This window comes from Hippopotamus amphibius, chromosome 2, assembly GCF_030028045.1.
Source record: "Hippopotamus amphibius kiboko isolate mHipAmp2 chromosome 2, mHipAmp2.hap2, whole genome shotgun sequence".
Lineage (NCBI taxonomy): Eukaryota > Metazoa > Chordata > Mammalia > Artiodactyla > Hippopotamidae > Hippopotamus > Hippopotamus amphibius.
In genome coordinates, this window is record NC_080187.1 from 96,715,205 (window position 1) to 96,732,937 (window position 17,733).

General features: G+C 40.9%; 1 protein-coding gene and 1 pseudogene across 1 annotated transcript in view; one reads left to right on the top strand and one right to left on the bottom strand.

Annotated features, from left to right (window-relative positions):
- The window catches only part of PDCD1LG2 (programmed cell death 1 ligand 2), a 93,402-nt gene extending 79,460 nt beyond the window's left edge, over positions 1-13,942 (bottom strand). The window contains exon 1 of the mRNA XM_057724516.1: positions 13,799-13,942. Coding sequence (XP_057580499.1) covers positions 13,799-13,817 — 19 coding nt within the window. The 5' untranslated portion in view covers positions 13,818-13,942. The remainder of the gene's footprint in view (positions 1-13,798) is intronic.
- A 2,501-nt stretch (positions 13,943-16,443) lies between these two features.
- LOC130844399 (thyroid transcription factor 1-associated protein 26-like) lies at positions 16,444-17,476 on the top strand (annotated as a pseudogene).
- Positions 17,477-17,733: the final 257 nt, after the last annotated feature.

A 17,733-nucleotide genomic window follows, 5' to 3' on the forward strand; every position in this document is an offset into this window, starting at 1 on the left:
ATACGCCAATAAATTGGATAATCTGGAAGAAATGGATAAATTCTTAGAAAAATACAATCTTCCAAGACTGAACCAGGAAGAAATAGGAAATAAGAACAGACCAGTCACAAGCACTGAAATTGAGACTGTGACTAAAAATCTCCCAAAAATCTCCCAACACACAAAAGCCCAGAGCCAGATGGCTTCACAGGCGAATTCTATCAAACATTTCGAGAAGAGCTAACACCTATCCTTCTCAAACTCTTCCAAAATATAGCAGAAGGAGGAACACTCCCAAACTCATTCTACGAGGCCACCATCACCCTCATTCCAAAACCAGGCAAAGATGTCACAAAAAAAGAAAATTACAGGCCAATATCACTGATGAATATAGATGCAAAAATCCTCAACAAAACACTAGCTAACAGAATCCAACAACACATTAAAAAGATCATACACCATGATCAAGTGGGGTTTATCCCTGGGATGCAAGGATTCTTCAATATATGCAAATCAATCAATGTGATACATCATATCAACAAATTGAAGGATAAAAAGCATATGATCATCTCAATAGATGCAGAAAAAGCTTTTGCCAAAATTCAACATCCATTTATGATAAAAACTCTCCAGAAAGTGGGCACAGAAGGAAATTACCTCAACATAATAAAAGCCATGTATGAGAAACCAAAAGCCAACATCGTTCTAAATGGTGAAAAACTGAAAGAATTCCCTCTAAGGACAGGAACAAGACAAGGGTGCCCACTCTCACCATTATTATTCAACATAGTTTTGGAAGTTTTAGCCACAGCAATCAGAGAAGAAAATGAAATAAAAGGAATCTAAATTGGAAAAGGAGAAGTAAAATTGTCACTCTTTGCAGATGACATGATATTATACATAGAAAACCCTAAAGATTCTATCAGAAAACTGCTAGCACTGATCGATGAATTTAGTAAAGTAGCAGGATACAAAAGTAATGTGCAGAAATCGCTTGTGTTCCTCTACACTAATAATGAAAAAGCAGAAAGAGAAATTAAGGAAACTCTCCCATTTACCATTGCAACAAAAAAGAATAAAATATCTAGGAATAAACCTGCTTAAGGAGGCAAAAGACCCGTATGCAGAAAACTAGAAGACACTGATGAAAGAAATCAAAGACGATACAAACAGATGGAGAGACATATCATGTTCTTGGATTGGAAGAATCAACATTGTGAAAACGACTGTACTACCCAAAGCAATTTACAGATTCAGTGCAATCCCTATCAAATGACCAATGGCATTTTTCAGAGAACTAGAACAAGAAATCTTACGATTTGTATGGAAACGCAAAAGACCCCGAATGGCCAAAGCAATCTTGAGAAGGAAAGATGGAGTTGGTAGAATTAGGCTTCCTGACTTCAAACTATACTACAAGGCCATAGTGATCAAGACAGTATGGTACTGGCACAAAAATAGAAAGGAAGATCAATGGAACAGAATAGAGAACTCAGAGGTAAACCCAAGCACATACAGGCACCTTAAATTTGACAAAGGAGGCAAGAATATACAATGGAAAAAAGACACTCTTCAATAAGTGTTGCTGGGAAAATTGGACAGCAACATGTAAAAGAATGAAATTAGAATACTTCCTAACACCATACACAAAAATAAACTCCAAATGGATTAAAGACCTACATGTAAGGCCAGACACTATCAAACTCCTAAGGGAAAACATAGGCAGAACACTATGACATACATCAAAGCAAGATTCTTTTTGACCCACCTCCTAGAATCATGGAAATAAAATAAAAAATAAACAAATGGGACCTTATGAAACTTAAAAGCTTTGCACAGTGAAGGCAACCATAAACAAGACAAAAAGACAACTCTCAGAATGGGAGAAAATACTTGCCAATGAAGCAACGGACAAAGGATTAATCTCCAAAATATACAAGCAGCTCATGAAGCTTAATACCAAAAAAGCAAATAACCCAATCCACAAATGGGCAGAAGACCTAAACAGACATTTCTCCAAAGAAGACATACAGATGGCCAACAAACACATGAAAAGATGCTCAACATCACTGATCATTAGAGAAATGCAAGTCAAAGCCACAATGAGGTATCACCTCACACCGGTCAGAATGGCCATCATCACAAAATCTGGAAACAATAAATGTTGGAAAGGGTGTGGAGAAAAGGGAACTCTCCTGCACTATTGGTGGGACTGTAAGTTGGTACAGCCACTATGGAAAACAGTTTGGAGGTTCCTTAGAAAACTAAAAATAGAACTACCATATGATCCAGTGATCCCATTACTGGGCATATACCCAGAGAAAACCATAATCCCAAAAGAAACATGTACCATAATGTTCATTGCAGCACTATTTACAATAGCCAGGACATGGAAGCAACCTAAATGCTCATCAACAGATGAATGGATAAAGAAGATGTGGCACATATATACAATGGAATATTACTCAGCCATAAAAAAGAATGAAATGGAGCTATATGTAATGAGATGGATAGACCTAGAGTCTGTCATAGAGAGTGAAGTAAGCCAGAAAGAGAAAAACAAACACTGTATGCTAACTCATATATACGGAATCTAAAAAACAATGGTACTGATGAACCCAGTGACAGGGCAAGAATAAAGATGCAGATGCAGAGAATGGACTGGAGGACACGGGGGTGGGGAGGCAGGGGGCAAAGGGGAAGCTGGGATGAAGTGAGAGAGTAGCATAGACATATATATACACTACCAGCTGTAAAATAGGTAGCTAGTGGGAAGTTGCTGTATAACAAAGGGAGATCAACTCGATGATGGGTGATGCCTTAGAGGGCCAGGATAGGGAGGGTGGGAGGGAGTTGCAGGAGGGCGGGGGTGTGGGGATATATGTATAAATACAGCTGATTCACTTTGGTGTACCTCGCAAGCTGGTACAAGAGTGTAAAGCAATTATATTCCAACAAAGAACTTTTTTTTTTTTTAAAAAGGAGTATCCTTTTTCCATTGAATTGTCATAGCACCCTCACAAAAAACCAATTGACCTTAAATGTATGGGCTTAGTTCTGGAATCTCAATTCTATTTCATTGAACTATATGTCTATCTTATGTACCACAGATTGTTAATTATGCGGTAGCTTTGTGGTAAGTTTTGAAATCAGGAACTATGAATCTTCCAGCTTATTTTTCATTTTTTAAAACTTTTTTGGGGGGGGGTGGTGTATGGCTATTCTTGCTCCCTTGCATTTCCATGTGAATTTTAGGATCAACTTGTCCATTTCCACACAAAAAAACAGCTGGAATTTTGATAGGGATTGTACTGAATCTGTAGATCCATTGGGGAATATAGCCATCTTTATAATATTGTCTCTTAATCCATGAATGCAGCATGTGTTTCCATTTATTTAAGCTTTCTATATTTTCAAAGAAAATTTGATGGGAATTGCTAACAGGTTGGAAATGTAGTTTGACGAAAGTAAAGAAATTCAGAAAAATTTCTAGGTTTGGGGCTTGAGTCACTAGGGCAATGGAGATACTCTTTATTAAAAAGGAGAAGACTAAGGATGAAGCAGATTAGGGAGCAGAAACCAAAAATTGTATTTGGAATATGTTTGGTTTGAGATGCCCATTAGACATCCAAGTAAAGATGTTTAGTAGATGGCTGGACAACTGATGATCCAAAGTTTGGGGCAGAAATATAAATTTGGGAGTCATAAATGCATGTGTTACTTAAAGCCTTGGTGCTGCATGGTATCACCCAAAGAAAGATAGAGAAGAGAAAGTGTCAAAGGACTGAGATATGGAGCATTTCAACATTTATGGGTCTTTGAGAGGGAGGGTACAAGCAAAGAAGATTGAGAGAAAGGATATAAAGGCAAATTAAACATCTCTTTTATTTTCTGTATTCTGATGCTTTGACATCTGGAGTGTTGTTGACGACAGAGGGACTGCCCCTCAGGATTAACCAATTCCTAGAGACAGACAGTAACCGGCTCACCCGTGGGTGTGCCTTTCCGTCCGTGCAAACCAACCAGTCCAGAGTCCTACTTCCAATCACCTCTTTATTGGGCTCTCATGCTCTGGGCCACTATCTATCTGCCCTAATCATCCCAGGGCCAGATACCAGATACCTCTGTGCCCCCAGAATCTGCTGAAACTATTCATAGTATTCCTGTTCCTTCCTGTGGAAGCCACAGTAAAGGCTCCTGCCCACCTTTCCCCGCAACACCCCCGCCCCCGCATGCCACCACCTGTGTGACCCTGGTATTTGCCTGTACGGCCCCCTGTGGTGTGGCATGCCCCTTTCTCTTGGGATCTGCGAGTATAACAAACTGTTTTTTCAATGGCAGTCACCTCCTGATCTGCTGGCCTCGCGGTCCCTAAATAATAATAAAATAATAGATATAATAATAAATAAAATTTAAAAATAAAATAATAGAATAATAGTAATAAATAATGTCAAAACCTAGAGTTCAAAGCATCGTGCTGGAAGGAGGAAGTGATCAGTTGAGTCAAATGCTCCTGAGAGCTGGATGTAGCAGTATGAAGGTCACGGATGGCCCTGATAAGCACAGTACCAGTAGATTTGGTACAGGTAAAAATAGGAAGTAAGGAAGTAGAGACAACAGAATATAGGCAACTTTTTAGAGAAGAGTGCTATAAAAGGGGGAAGAGATATGACGCAGTAACTAGAAGGGAATGCAAGGTCCACCGTGGGCTGTATTCTTGTTTTTAGTTTAGGGAGGGAAATATTACAGCAGGTAACAACTGGCAGCAGAATCTAGTGCTTTCTACCAGGAAATGCTTAAGACACACCTTAGCCAGGCTTGAAAACCCTCTTCCTTACTGAAAATGAAAATATATCCAGAAAAGATACCATTTTAAGCTGCACCTGCAGCCTAGCACTTGCCTAGCATTTCTTTTTTTCTCTAGAGTACAAAAGGGTAGCAAGTAACATATGGTTCTGGCAACAGAAAGGACTCCTGGTTCACCTATCACTGGTTTTAACTTCCCTTTCTTCCCTGCCCATCCAAGGGGACTTTCCTTGCACATTGCCTCTGTGAGCCAACTGAGAGACAGACACTGTCACAAAGGTACTTTCCAACCAGCAGCCTTCTTTCTTCTAGGATAATATACCCCATGCAATGGTTAAGAGCTCAGGTTCTAATGTCAGACACATCTGAGTTCAAATCCTGAGTCTACAAATTATTAGCCTCTAAGACTTTAGACAGTTTATGAAAACTCTTTGTGTCTCATTTCCCTAAAATGCCAATGATAACTTCTACTGCAAGCCAGAATCCTGGGAGGTCATCTTAAACCTACTCATCTCTCATTTGCACATGCAGTCCATCCCCCAGTCCTATTAATTCTACTTCCTGCATTCTTCTTGGATGATGCCTCTTCTTCCCACCAGCCTACTGCTATCACCTTAATTCAGCTTCTCCACGTTTCTCCTTACACCACAGCAGAACCTCCTCACTGCCACGTTTACCTTCTAGTCTTGCTTCCTTCTGCTCCATCCTTCTCTTGTCATCACAAACCTTGGTGTCATCCTTGACTCCTGTCTTCTCTCACCTGCATCGGATTCATTAAGAGATCCTATAGGCCTTTCTTTCAAATATATCCAGAAACTGACCACGTCTCACTGCTTCCATATCAACCTGAGCCATTATCGTCTCTCGTGGTGATTCTAACCTTGCCTTCGTACAGTTGATTCTCAACACAGGAGCCAGAGTGATTCTCTAAAAATATAAGTCAGAGCAGATCTGCTCAAAACCTTCTGATGGCTCGATATTTTACTGAGAATAAAATCCTAAGTCGCTCCAATAACCCAGGGAAGAGGGCCCTCTGTCTTGAGCTCCCCTGCCATGCTTTAGATGGCCCCGCTGTAGCCATGCTCCTCCTTGCAGTGTGAGGTGTTTGCTGGGCTGAGAGATGTCATCTGGAGCCCTTGACCTCCCCCCATTACCCATTATAATCTGGGTCCTTGGGATGCTGGAATTCACTGCCCAAAAGGCTCAATGCCTGCTTCCAGCCCTGTGCAGTGTCTTCCCCAAATCGATCCCTTCAAGTGTGGATCTTGCTGCCGTGTGCCTGTCCCTACACCTGGATGCTTACTTTGCTTTTTCTAGTGAAACTGCCTTATGTAAAACTGCAACAGCACCACCTCTCCAGCATTTCCAATTCTCCTTGTCTGCCTCTCTTTTCCAAATCTTTCATTACCATCTAACTTACCATATAATGTACTTGTTTATTATATGATTACCTGCCATCTTCCATTAGAATAGAGTATAATCACTCTAAGGACAGGGATCTTTGTCTGTTTGCTTCCTACTATGGCTTCAGCCCTAGAACAGTCTGGCAATAAGCAGACACTTGCTTAATATTTGTTGGATGAACTCTGTCTTTGCCTAGCAGGCAGAACAATCTCTTGAGTACTGAATGATCAAATCTGACCATGTCACTCCTGCTTAAAATACTTCAATAGCTCCCACTATTCACAAGGTGAAGTTCTCCTTAGTGTTCACCTACAAAACCTTCCCTGATCTGGCACCTCCTACCTCAGCCACAGAGAAACACATGTGCGTTCCATGACTAGGACCTCACAGGTGCTTTGAGAAGGCTAATCTCACATCTAATCCCATCTTATTTTTTCTAATCTTATTTTTCTTCTATCTCAATTTCCTCATAAGCTTAAAAAATTGTATCATAAATAACTCCTTAAATGGCCTTACATTCCATGCATTCAACATAAGTGCATAAGTCTTTCCTAACTGCCTTAGGCCATTTCTTCTGCCTCAACTGTTTCTGCTACTCATTGCTAATGTGAGCACTTAACTCATTACTGGTATGTTGATTTATTACACTTCTGTTTTCCAGGCTAGAACAGGAGCTTATTGTACAGTCATCCCTTGGTATCTTCAGGGTACTGGTTCCAGGATCCTCTGCAGATACCAAAATGCATGGATGCTCAAGTCCCTTACGTGAGATGGCATAGTATAGTTGGCCATAAACGTAGGGTGGCAGAACCCTTCAGGTACGGAGGGTGGACTGAACTTGATTGGTCCTTATAACTGTGTGCTGAATGGACAAGTGAGTGAGCTCTTGCGTGCATGGCAATTTAGCATCATACTCAGGAATCTGAGACTGCTGGCTCCCAGTTGACTCCACTCTATCAGAGAAACAGAAACCTTAATTTGGTCGTATATTTTGGCTGCAGATAAGAACTTTCCATTGAGTGGAGCCACACACAACAGAATGGCCCAATAACGGCATGGGGAGGCATTATCCCTGGAATTGTTTAAGCAAAGCGTATGTGTTGAAGCAAGAGCTTCCACAAGAGATGGAAGGTGATCCCTTTTTAACAGCAAGATTACTTACAAGAGTATCTCCCACAAGAATGTTTCCACAGGTAACTCAAGCCCCTCACAACCTCTCTCAAAACACTTGGGAATCTGGATAAGACCTCTGCCCTCTGGGTTCCTTAGGAGAAAGAGCAGGTTCTTGAAGCCTTTAATGTTAGGGAAGTATGAACTCTTTCATATTAAGACAGTCAGGGCCTGAAAAAATTTATTTGGAGAACTTATGGAGTGCATTGCCAAAATTCATTAACTCAACGCATCATTTACAGAGCGTTGATGTGTAAGGCACTCCTTTGGCCAAATAAGCGTTGTAATGACTCTTCTCCATGATACAATGAACATGTTCAAACACCCACATCTCTTTTCCAGTCTCCCCTTTTAAAATTCACCTTTGCTTTGGATATAAATATCTTACTGTCTATATTTGGTCAGCCTTTCATTTTCATCTTAATTGTATATTCCATATGTACGTTTGGTTTGGCTAGCTTTTCCATCAAGCAGAGGGTGCTCATTGCAGCTCTCTTTATATCAGGCAGGCTGGCCTCTAATGAATACTTTGGAATGTGAATAGAAAAAGGAGTTTTTAATCAAATGATCAGTTTAGCTAAATATCTTAATTTCTGGATATCCTTAATGAATTTCTGGATAATTTTTGATAATTCTGCCTATGAACATGTTGTAGTAGTTGAGGGCAAGTCAAGATCTACAATGGAACAGAATGGAATTGGATAAGCTTCGAGAACATTTTCTGGTGGCTCCAGGAGTCAAGCTTGAGAGTGAGACGAGACAGCTACTCTTTTTAGATTTGTGATAAGTCCTGATCAAAGTGCTGCCCCCTTTCTGCTCTCACCCAGGCCACTAGAAAAGCTGCTTCTCTTGGTGGTATGGTGGAAGCAACAGTGCTGAGCTAGGTATCAGGAGACAGGAGTACCAGTCTTTGCTCTGTTCCTGCTGCCTTAGGAACTCATTGTCCACTCTCTACAAAAGAAGGGCTGAACTAGGTGACTTCCAAGGTCCTTTCCATGTACCATCTATGCAACTAACAACAAATCTCAACCATTTTGTTTCGCCATCTTAGGTAATACTCAAGTGTGTAACATACCAAGATTTTTGATGAACCATGAACATTTTAATATTTTTGATATTAAAGTGTAATTCCATTTCTACCTATCACAAGTATTATTGGCATATCAGTAACAGCTGATCACTAGCATTTAAGATAAAGTTAAGATATGTAAGACTGACCTTATTCCAGCTAAAGTCTTTTACTCCTCCCCTCTAAAAGGCATCTAAGACAGTGAGTTAAAATGACATCACAGAGGGACTTCCTAGGTGGTGCAGTGGTTAAGAATCCACCTGCCAATGCAGGGCGCATGGTTTCGAGCCCTGCTGCAGGAAGATTCCACTTGCTGTGGAGCAGCTGAGCCCATGTGCCACAACTACTGAAGCCCGCGTGTCTAGAGTCTGTACTCTGCAACAAGGGAAGCCGCCACAATGAGAAGCCTGTGCACCACAATGAAGAGTAGCACCTGCTTGTCACAACTAGAGAAAGCCCATGTGCAGCAACGAAGACCCAATGCAACCAATAAATAAATTTATTTTAAAAATGACATAATGAAGATAAGTAATAAACTTCAACTGATAAATGTGTATATATATATGAATGTATACATAGACATAAAGCTAACTTTTGATAGTTTAGGCACTTTATTATTAGGAATACAAAATAATGTGGGGAGTTGCGTAACTTCTGTTGCCTAGTTTGTGGCAGAGCCAGTGGCCAGTAATGTGATGTGTTGGTCAGCTATGTCCTCATCTAGGCAGAAGTGGGTCTGCAGAAATTTTCAAGAGTTTATGGATACCATCAAGTGGAAGTTTCCTGCTTCAGTGGATATTCTCCTCTTCCTTCTCCTCCTCCTTCCTCCCCCACTTCTTCTTCTTCCTCCTTCTCCTCCTCTGCCTCTCTGCTTTTGCTTCTGTTTCTTCTTCTTTTCTTTTTCCTCTGTTTCTCTATCCTGCTCAAGAAGATTAAGCTCCCCAAGGGCAGAAATTTCTGCCTTTTTTTGTTCCTTACTATATCCCTGGCACCCCAAACAGCTCCTAATACATGGTGGGTCCTCATGAATATTTGCTGAATGACTAGATCATGCTCCTGTGGTCCAAGAGCCATAAATGTCCCTTCTAACACAGTGATATTGGGAGGGGTGGAAATCAGAAATCATCAAGTCCTCTGACATCTGAAGCTCTTGACCACACCACAGGCAGTAAACAGAAATGACTGTGGACAAGGTATGTGAAAAATCCTTTGTAAATGGCAAAGCATTCTTCACATTCATTGTCATTATTACTGAGGATAGGGACTGATGATCTTTGGTCTAAAATTCCCATGAATTCCTAACATGACCACTCCTTTCACTAACCCGTGAAGATTTCACCTGGTAAAGTCTACCTAGTCTTTAAAACTCATTCAGGGCTGCCTCCTTCATGAATCCTCCCCTGTGCCTCGTAAGTAAATGTTTGCAGAACTGTTGTACCTTTCAGAGTACTTCTTGTCTACCCTGTATTTAATAGTTTACGTCTTTCTGCTTAGTAGATGTTTAGATCTTATTCTGCTTATTTCTGCATAAAAGATACAACATCAATCTATTCAATTGTATTAAGAAGATGTATCTTTCCAGAAAAAATCAAGAAAGTTTCTGCAAATTCTGAGAAGTTTGTAAGCAGAAAATGTAAACAGGAAAACGTTTCCAGGCAAAATTTGAAAGAGGATCAAAAATCACTATAGGTGTTAGACAGTTCACTTTCTGGTTGCTTCAGGCCCAGTTTCTTGCCATTTCACCTATCTACTGAAATCTACAGATGTGAATTTATAGATGAAATGAAATTTGTGGTACTGCAATAATGTACAGAGGTTTTAATTCTTTCTTTTATTCAAGACATTTATTCTATATTTTCTATGTGGCAAGCTCTGGTATGCAGAGGTAAATAAGACAGAACCAAGGCTTTCAAGAATTCTCTGATCTCTAGAATAACCAAAGCACAGACACTTTATGGAAATATCTCAAGAACCCTAGCAAATAATTTATTCGTGTAATAATAACCAGCATAAAGGATCATATTTGTATAACACTTTATTCTTTGCTGAACATTGCCAGTCTTAACTCACTTGGCTCCTCCTTCTTCCTGAGTGTCTAGCACAGCCCTGGGTATCTATGAAGACCTAGATACATACACACCAAGTTGAACTGAAATACCTGAATTAATCACTGTTTTTGAAGCCAAGTGTCTAAAACAAGAACTGTAAGTAGCGATGTTTAAAAATAATTTGGATTTAAATGCCTTTGGCAAGAAATTCAGAGTTCGCCCCAGGCCCTGCTACTCCCTACTGTATTATCACACAGTTTATTGTCTACCAGTCCCTACGGCCACTTCAACTTTTAGGGAATTTTAGCAACAGTGGCTCTGTTTTTAGAGGTGGATCAGTAATTTTTCAGTATTCAATATCTACACCATCTCAGGCATACGTAGGCTATTTGTAGCCTTCAATTTAACTTAAATCCAAATTTAACTTAAATTCAAATTGAATGTCAACTTTTTAGTCAATAAACACTGATCTCCCATTTTTTTGCAAGTCTTTGTATTAGACTGTGGAGAATCAATAGAAGGATTCATCTAAGAAAGGATCCCTGCCCTTAAAGATATTATAACACAGTCAGAAGGTTAAAACTCATACACGTGAAAAATATTAAGAAGTGGTGTAAAATATTTTGCATGAAGATACAAAAACACTGGAAGCTGACTGGAAGAAGGGAGACTTCTCAGATGGCTGGGATTTGAAATGAGTCTTTGAAGCACTGGTAGAAATCAGAGAGTTGGAACAACTCTTGAGGGCACTGCAAATGGCCCAGGAGTAAAGTTTTAGAGGTGCGAACACACTGGGCATGTTGAGGAAGACAGTGAACAGCATAAGCTGGCTGGAAATACAGCTTGAGACAGGAATGTTGATAGCTTAATGCCAGGTAGAGCTGCCAATAAGAGACAGTGACAGTCACTCAAAAACTGAGTGACAATTTTAAAGAAGTTTGAAAAGATTAAGTCTGAGTTTGGTATTTTTCAGCATATAATAGAGGGAGAGTGGAATTGGAGCCCAGCTATTTGATTAGGGGGTCACAGTATTCATCCAGATGCTTGGTGAAACACCTGATTTAGGATCAGAAAAGGGAAGAAAGGGAGGGGAATTATTATAAGATAATTGACAGCACAACTGACAAAACAACTGGCAGGTGATCGGCCACGTGGGAAAGAAACAGACACAACAAGTTGGCTGTGGTTTTGAGGCCAGACTATCAAAACAACATTGATGTCATTGGGTGGGGCTGGGGTAGGGGAGGAAATATAAGACCAAGAGCTGATTTTTAAAGGAAAGACAATGAGTTGGGTTTGAGTCAGGAAGTAGCACAAGGCAGTCAAGAAAAATGTAGGTCTGGAGTCTGGGACACAATTTGGGACTAGAGATAAAGATAAAGAAGTTATTTCTAATAAAATGTTAGTGGACATTGGGGAATGAATTAACTTTCTGAGAGGGGAGAGTATAAAAAGAGAGATTGGAGAGAAAAGATCTGAACTCTGAGGAATGCCCCAAAATTTGGAGAGCAGGAGTAAGACACGGGAGAAGAAAGCAGAGAAGAAATGATCCTAAGAGTGAGAAGCCTCCGCATCACAATACCTCAGAGCCAAGAGAGCAAAACCCCAAGAAGCGGAAAAGGTTGATAATAGAGAGGTCGGGAGAGTAAGACCTGGGACGGTGACTGGGGCTGGATAACCTTTCGGATTCCTCTATCTATCCTGGAATTCTGTGAGTTGACTTGAAGACTAGGAGAACACAACCTGAGGGAGCCCCACTGCAGTAGAGCAGTGTGGGACATGAGGGGGTCAAGCTGCAGTTGCCTCCTTACAGGGTAACCCAAGCATGCCACAGTTAAGGCATGCGGTATATTTGGACATTGCCATGCGGAATAAAAATGACACACGACAATCTATGGATCGCTGTGCAATGCATCTTAAAGAAAGTCAGCTCTGAAGCACGACCCCTAATACTGTCCCTGAGAAATCTGCATCACCTCCATCAGCCCCACTGCCCGCTGTATATTATGCAAACATCCCACACCTGGCGATTCACCTGCCATTTCATCAAATCAGTTAATTCAAGGATTCAACAAGCACCCAGTGAGCAGCCATGCATATTGTGAGGCACTATGATGGGCACTTGGGATTCAGAGAACCTAAAAGGTGGGGTCTTTGCCTGCGAGCAGCTGCAGTGGAATGGAAAGGCTCACAGACAGAAGAAATCTGAGAAAACACCTTGAAGAGTAGGAAAGGAAGATCCTGCTGATGGTGAGAGTTCAGGTAATGAAGGCAAATAGGCCAGTTCCAAGTGGCATGAGATATAGTTCACCTATTCATAGAATCTTAGGCTTCAAAGGGAGCTTAAAGAACATCCAGATCAATTGGCATTTGACTCCTGCTACAATTGTCTGATCTCTGCTCACACTTGAATATTCTTACTGTGCATTTTGTCAATGTATGTCAATCATTCCCTTCCACAGAACCACAGAATTTCAGGGTTAGGAGACCTTGTTTGTAGGTAATTTCATTCAAGTTTCACCTCCTCACTTCAACCCTGTATCACACGAATCCACTGTCAACTCTTTCCTACTATGTGCATCTGGGTAGAGATCAATAAATAGCAATAGTGGCAGTTTTCCTTCATTTTGCTAAAAGTTCTTTCATCATTTTATGCTGACTACTAAGCCTTTTAGTAGGCCCAAATCATGCTCTTGTTAAATAATGGTTGCCTATAAGTTAACATAATTATAGTTTTGTGTTTTTTTAAACAGCTCACTCTTGAATATAGCTTGTAAACACAGGCTGGCCTGGAATGTTGGCTGCCTGCCAAAGGGATAATCACGAACAGGTGTTAGATGTAAAAACCCAAAATTTTAAGTCCCATTAACCCTCCAAAATGCTGAGCAGAGAGACAGTTTCAGGAATAAATCTTTTTTTCAGTGCGCATTTATTTTGTGCAGAAAAAAAAAATCTCACCAAATAAAACTGTTCAACAAGAATAATAAGCCTAGGACCAGCGAGAGAAATCCTACTATTTTTTTTTTTCATTTTCATCAAGAACGTTATTGAACAACGGATTCACCCTTTTGTTCCACTACCTCCTGCCATTATTCAGGCAACTTCATAATTCCATCTTCCCAAAACTTTTTTTTTCAAGCAAAGGACTATTCCAGGTGCCTTTTATAGTCTTCCAGGTAATTGAATTTTTTTTCATTAAGAGAAAGAAATCCTACTATTTTGAGGACAGGAGGAAATTAGCTTGTTTGTGCCCCCGAGCAGAATTTCTGAGGCAGTTTCTCCCACCTCCGATGGTGTGGAGACAAAACGTGCCCACGCTTGCCCGACAATGGCAGCCTCATTGTGGTCCACAACACCAACACAAAGTACAAGAAAATCTCAGCCCACTCAATACTCACGTCAGGCCTTGGCACGGATCCTCAGGCAAAGACGCGAAAGAAAAGAAAAGAACAAACGGGTGCTTTTTTCAGATTCTGTCATAGAAGCCAACAAAACAAACAGCCAAAACAAAAACAAAACCTAGGTTGCTGCCGAGACCACTGCAACAAGCAGTAGCTCCAACCCAGGGTTCTTTTTAGGTGGCAGAGGGACGCACGAGGATGGATAACAGAGAATTGTGGGGATAAGGGACATTCAGCAAGAGAAGAAAAGATGCCATCCCCATCTAACTCAGGCTTTCTCTTAACACGAGGTCAAATCAAACCAAAACTGATTCTAAGGAACTGACTGAAGCCCAACCTACTGGCAAGTTTTGGTTTTACTTTCAGCGTCACCTCTCCGCATGCAGGTACCCATTGAACTGTGTGTGCACATTTAGGAGTAGGAGGAGGGGAGGGAAAGAAGAATGCCAGCATGTTCTAGCTATGCACCAAGAACTTGACACAAGTATCGTTATTTGTTTTCTGGGGCTGCCGTAACAAATGACCACAAACTGGGTGGTTTAAAACAACAGACACTGTACTTACAGTTCTCTCACCATTCTGGAAGCTAGAAGTCTCAGATCAAGGTGTCACATGGCCACACTCGCACTGAAGGCTCCAGAGAAGAATGCTTCTTCGCCTCTTCCTAGCTTCCGGGGGCCCCTGTCAAGCCTTGGCTGCAGCAGTTCATTCCGATCTCTGCCTTCATCTTCACATGATCTTATTCCCTGTGCACGCTGTTGCGTGTCCTCTCCTCTTCTTATAAGGATACCAGCCATTGGGTTGGAGCCCACCCTTTTCAGTATGACCTCATCCTAACTAATTACATCTGCAAACACCCTCCTTCCAAATAAGACCACATTCAGAGGCTCCAGGTGGACAGTACTTCATTTCATTCTTGGAGCAACTTGTGGTCTACATGCTGTTAGACCCATTTTACATAAGAGGAAGCAGTAGATATCAAGCAACCTTTCTTCAGTTGCATGGCTGTATTTGAACTCAGGACTCTGAGACCCCACTACACCATGAGGCTCTTCAGTCATGACACTCAAACTTGGTGGCAAGAAAAGGCCAACTTGTGTGCAGTCCTGATGACCAATCCCCTTCCTACCTTCCCATTTCCCTTGGGCTCATAGGAGTGGGGTCCGAAGAGACAGGGTAGGTTTTCTAAGCCATATTTAGCCATCGTGTCCTAGTCCTCTTAACATGTCTTGCCTCTAATTCTCCCCGACCTAATTGTTTTTCTTCTGAAAAAGCAGCATTCTCCTTTCCTCTTTCTCATTTTTTTTACGTTATTCCTTAAAGAAGAAGGGCTGAAACTTGTAGTAGCTACAAATGGGAGTGGCTGCGTAGACCCCAAAAATGGGGCTGTGTGGGGAACTGCCTCTCCACCAATAACTCCAGGCATGTGGTTTCAGTGAGCATTGCCTGCGCTTACTTGGCCTCCCTTCCCTAGCTAACATGATTGGCTGAGGAATGGGCATATGTCCCCTGTAAGACCCTAAGAGTTTAGTGTGTATAGGGTCCACACACCACCCACCAGAATCCCTGCCCCTCCTTAAGAGGGAGATACACTCCCCCATTGTTTACCTTCCTCTATCTTATTTGGGTTCCCTCCCGGCTCGGTCCACGCCTCTCTACTCTTTCCTCTAAGCAGCTCAGTTCTTCCTCCACACCTAGGCTTGGGAAAACAGACTCATCTCAGCACAAAGGAAAGCCCAGGTGTTTTCACAACGAGGCCCAAGTAAAACTCAAACTAATATCTCAGCACATTTTCCTTCCTCATAAATCTATATGCCAAAACAAACAAATAAACAAACAAACAAAAAAACCAAAACCACCCCCCCCCCCCAAAACCTGGAGGAGTAGATACCGAGGTGTTAACAGGGGCAATGCTAGGTGGAGAACTTGCATGTGATTTTTTTACTTTCTCTTTCTTTCCCTTCTATTTTATTTTCTAAATAACTTGACAGGGACAAAAATCGCTTTTGTAAAGACAGAAATAATTTTTAAAAATCAGTAATGGAGATTATAGTTAAATTGCTAAACAATAGCAACAAGAAAACATTTTTAGAACTTGGCAAAGTTGTACTGACACAGTCATGGAAAATTGGAATTTAGGTAATAAATATTGCATAATAATGATCTCACAATCAGTCTATGAAGCCCTTTTCATTTTCTAGAAGGGAAAGTTGAGGTGAAGAGAGATTATGTGGCTTCACCAAGAATTGACCACCTTGTGAGTGCAAGGCGTTTTTTTCTTCCCCAAATATTTTTCTCCAAATGCAATGCAACGCGATGCAATGCAATGTGATGTGATGTGATGCATTATAAATATGTGAGGGAGATTAAGATGTACAAACTTCCAGTTGCGAAATAAATGAGTCCCAGATATGAAATATACAATATGGGGAATATAGTCAATAATTATGTAATATCTTTGTGCAGCAACAGATGGTAACTAGACCTTATCACAGTGATTATTTTGAAATGTATAGAACTATTGACTGGGTCCTTTGTGGTTTTCTGGTGACACTGTTGGTATGCCATGGCACTGGTGAGGCTGGCAGCAAGCGAATTTTGGGACACGTGGTGAAGGAGCTTTACAGGTAGGATTCAAAAATAAAAATGTGTCAGACTTCCCTGATGGCACAGTGGTTGAGAATATGCCTACCAATGCAGGGGACATGGGTTCGATCCCTGGCCCAGGAAGATCCCATGTGCCTCGGAGCAACTAAGCCCATGCGCCACAACTACTGAAGACTGCATCCCTAGAGTCCATGCTCTACAACAAGAGAAACTACCATAATGAGAAGCCTGTGCACCACAACGAAGAGTAGCCCCTGCTTGCCACAACTAGAGAAAGCCCATGCATAGCAATGAAGACCCAACGCAGCCAACTTCCCCCACCAAAAACAAACAAACAAAAAAAGAATGTGAAACAGAGGATATGGCAATCTAAACATCTGCAAGCCTTCATGGGCAGTGTTCTTGAGGGACAAGGCTTTGCAATTTGAAAAAATTCAGCAAAATTACAAGAAATTACTATGGAGGGAAAAGAAGGCTCAAACCTCACAGGAATCGCAATTCATAGATCGATACCCTGATCATCTGAAATGTCCCTGTTTAGATGAAGAGGAAAGACTAAGGAATCAACTTAGAAAAGTTGATCAGTCTTTGTTAGAATAAGCTGACTAACCTTTCTCAGAAGAGCAAGTTGATCAGCCTTTGCCAGAAGAGCAATGTAGCATTGACCAGGCATTGTCTGAAGAACACTGTAGCATTGAGCAATCTCAGCCAGAAACAATGTAGCATAAGAGTAAATGCCATTACTGGGCCAAAGAAAAATAGAAACATCAAATCAAAAAGGACAGGAAGAATATGAACAGGTACAAGCTAAGTGTGCTGCTAAGAAACAAGAATTTGAGAGGAGAAAACAAGAGAGGGAAGAAGCTCAAAGGCTCTACAACAGGAAGAAAATCAAAGTTTTCAAAATATTGAGCAAAGAGACTATAAAGGGCCAACCAAACTTGAATTTACAAATGAAATATCTTCTTAAAAAAATACAAGAACAAAATTAAGTCAGACATGTCATCCTTAATCAAGGGTTAAAATATCTGCTGTTTACTGAGTTTTTTGTATATGTACTAAACCTCCTAACAATTAACTAAATTTATCAATGGAAACTGGGTTGCTAAGCTATACTAAATTTAAAGTGTCCAGAAAGATGGAGCTGGAGGAATCAGGCTCCCTGACTTCAAACTATACTGCAAGGCCACAGTGATCAAGACAGTATGGTACTGGCACAAAAATAGAAAGGAAGATCAATGGAATAGAA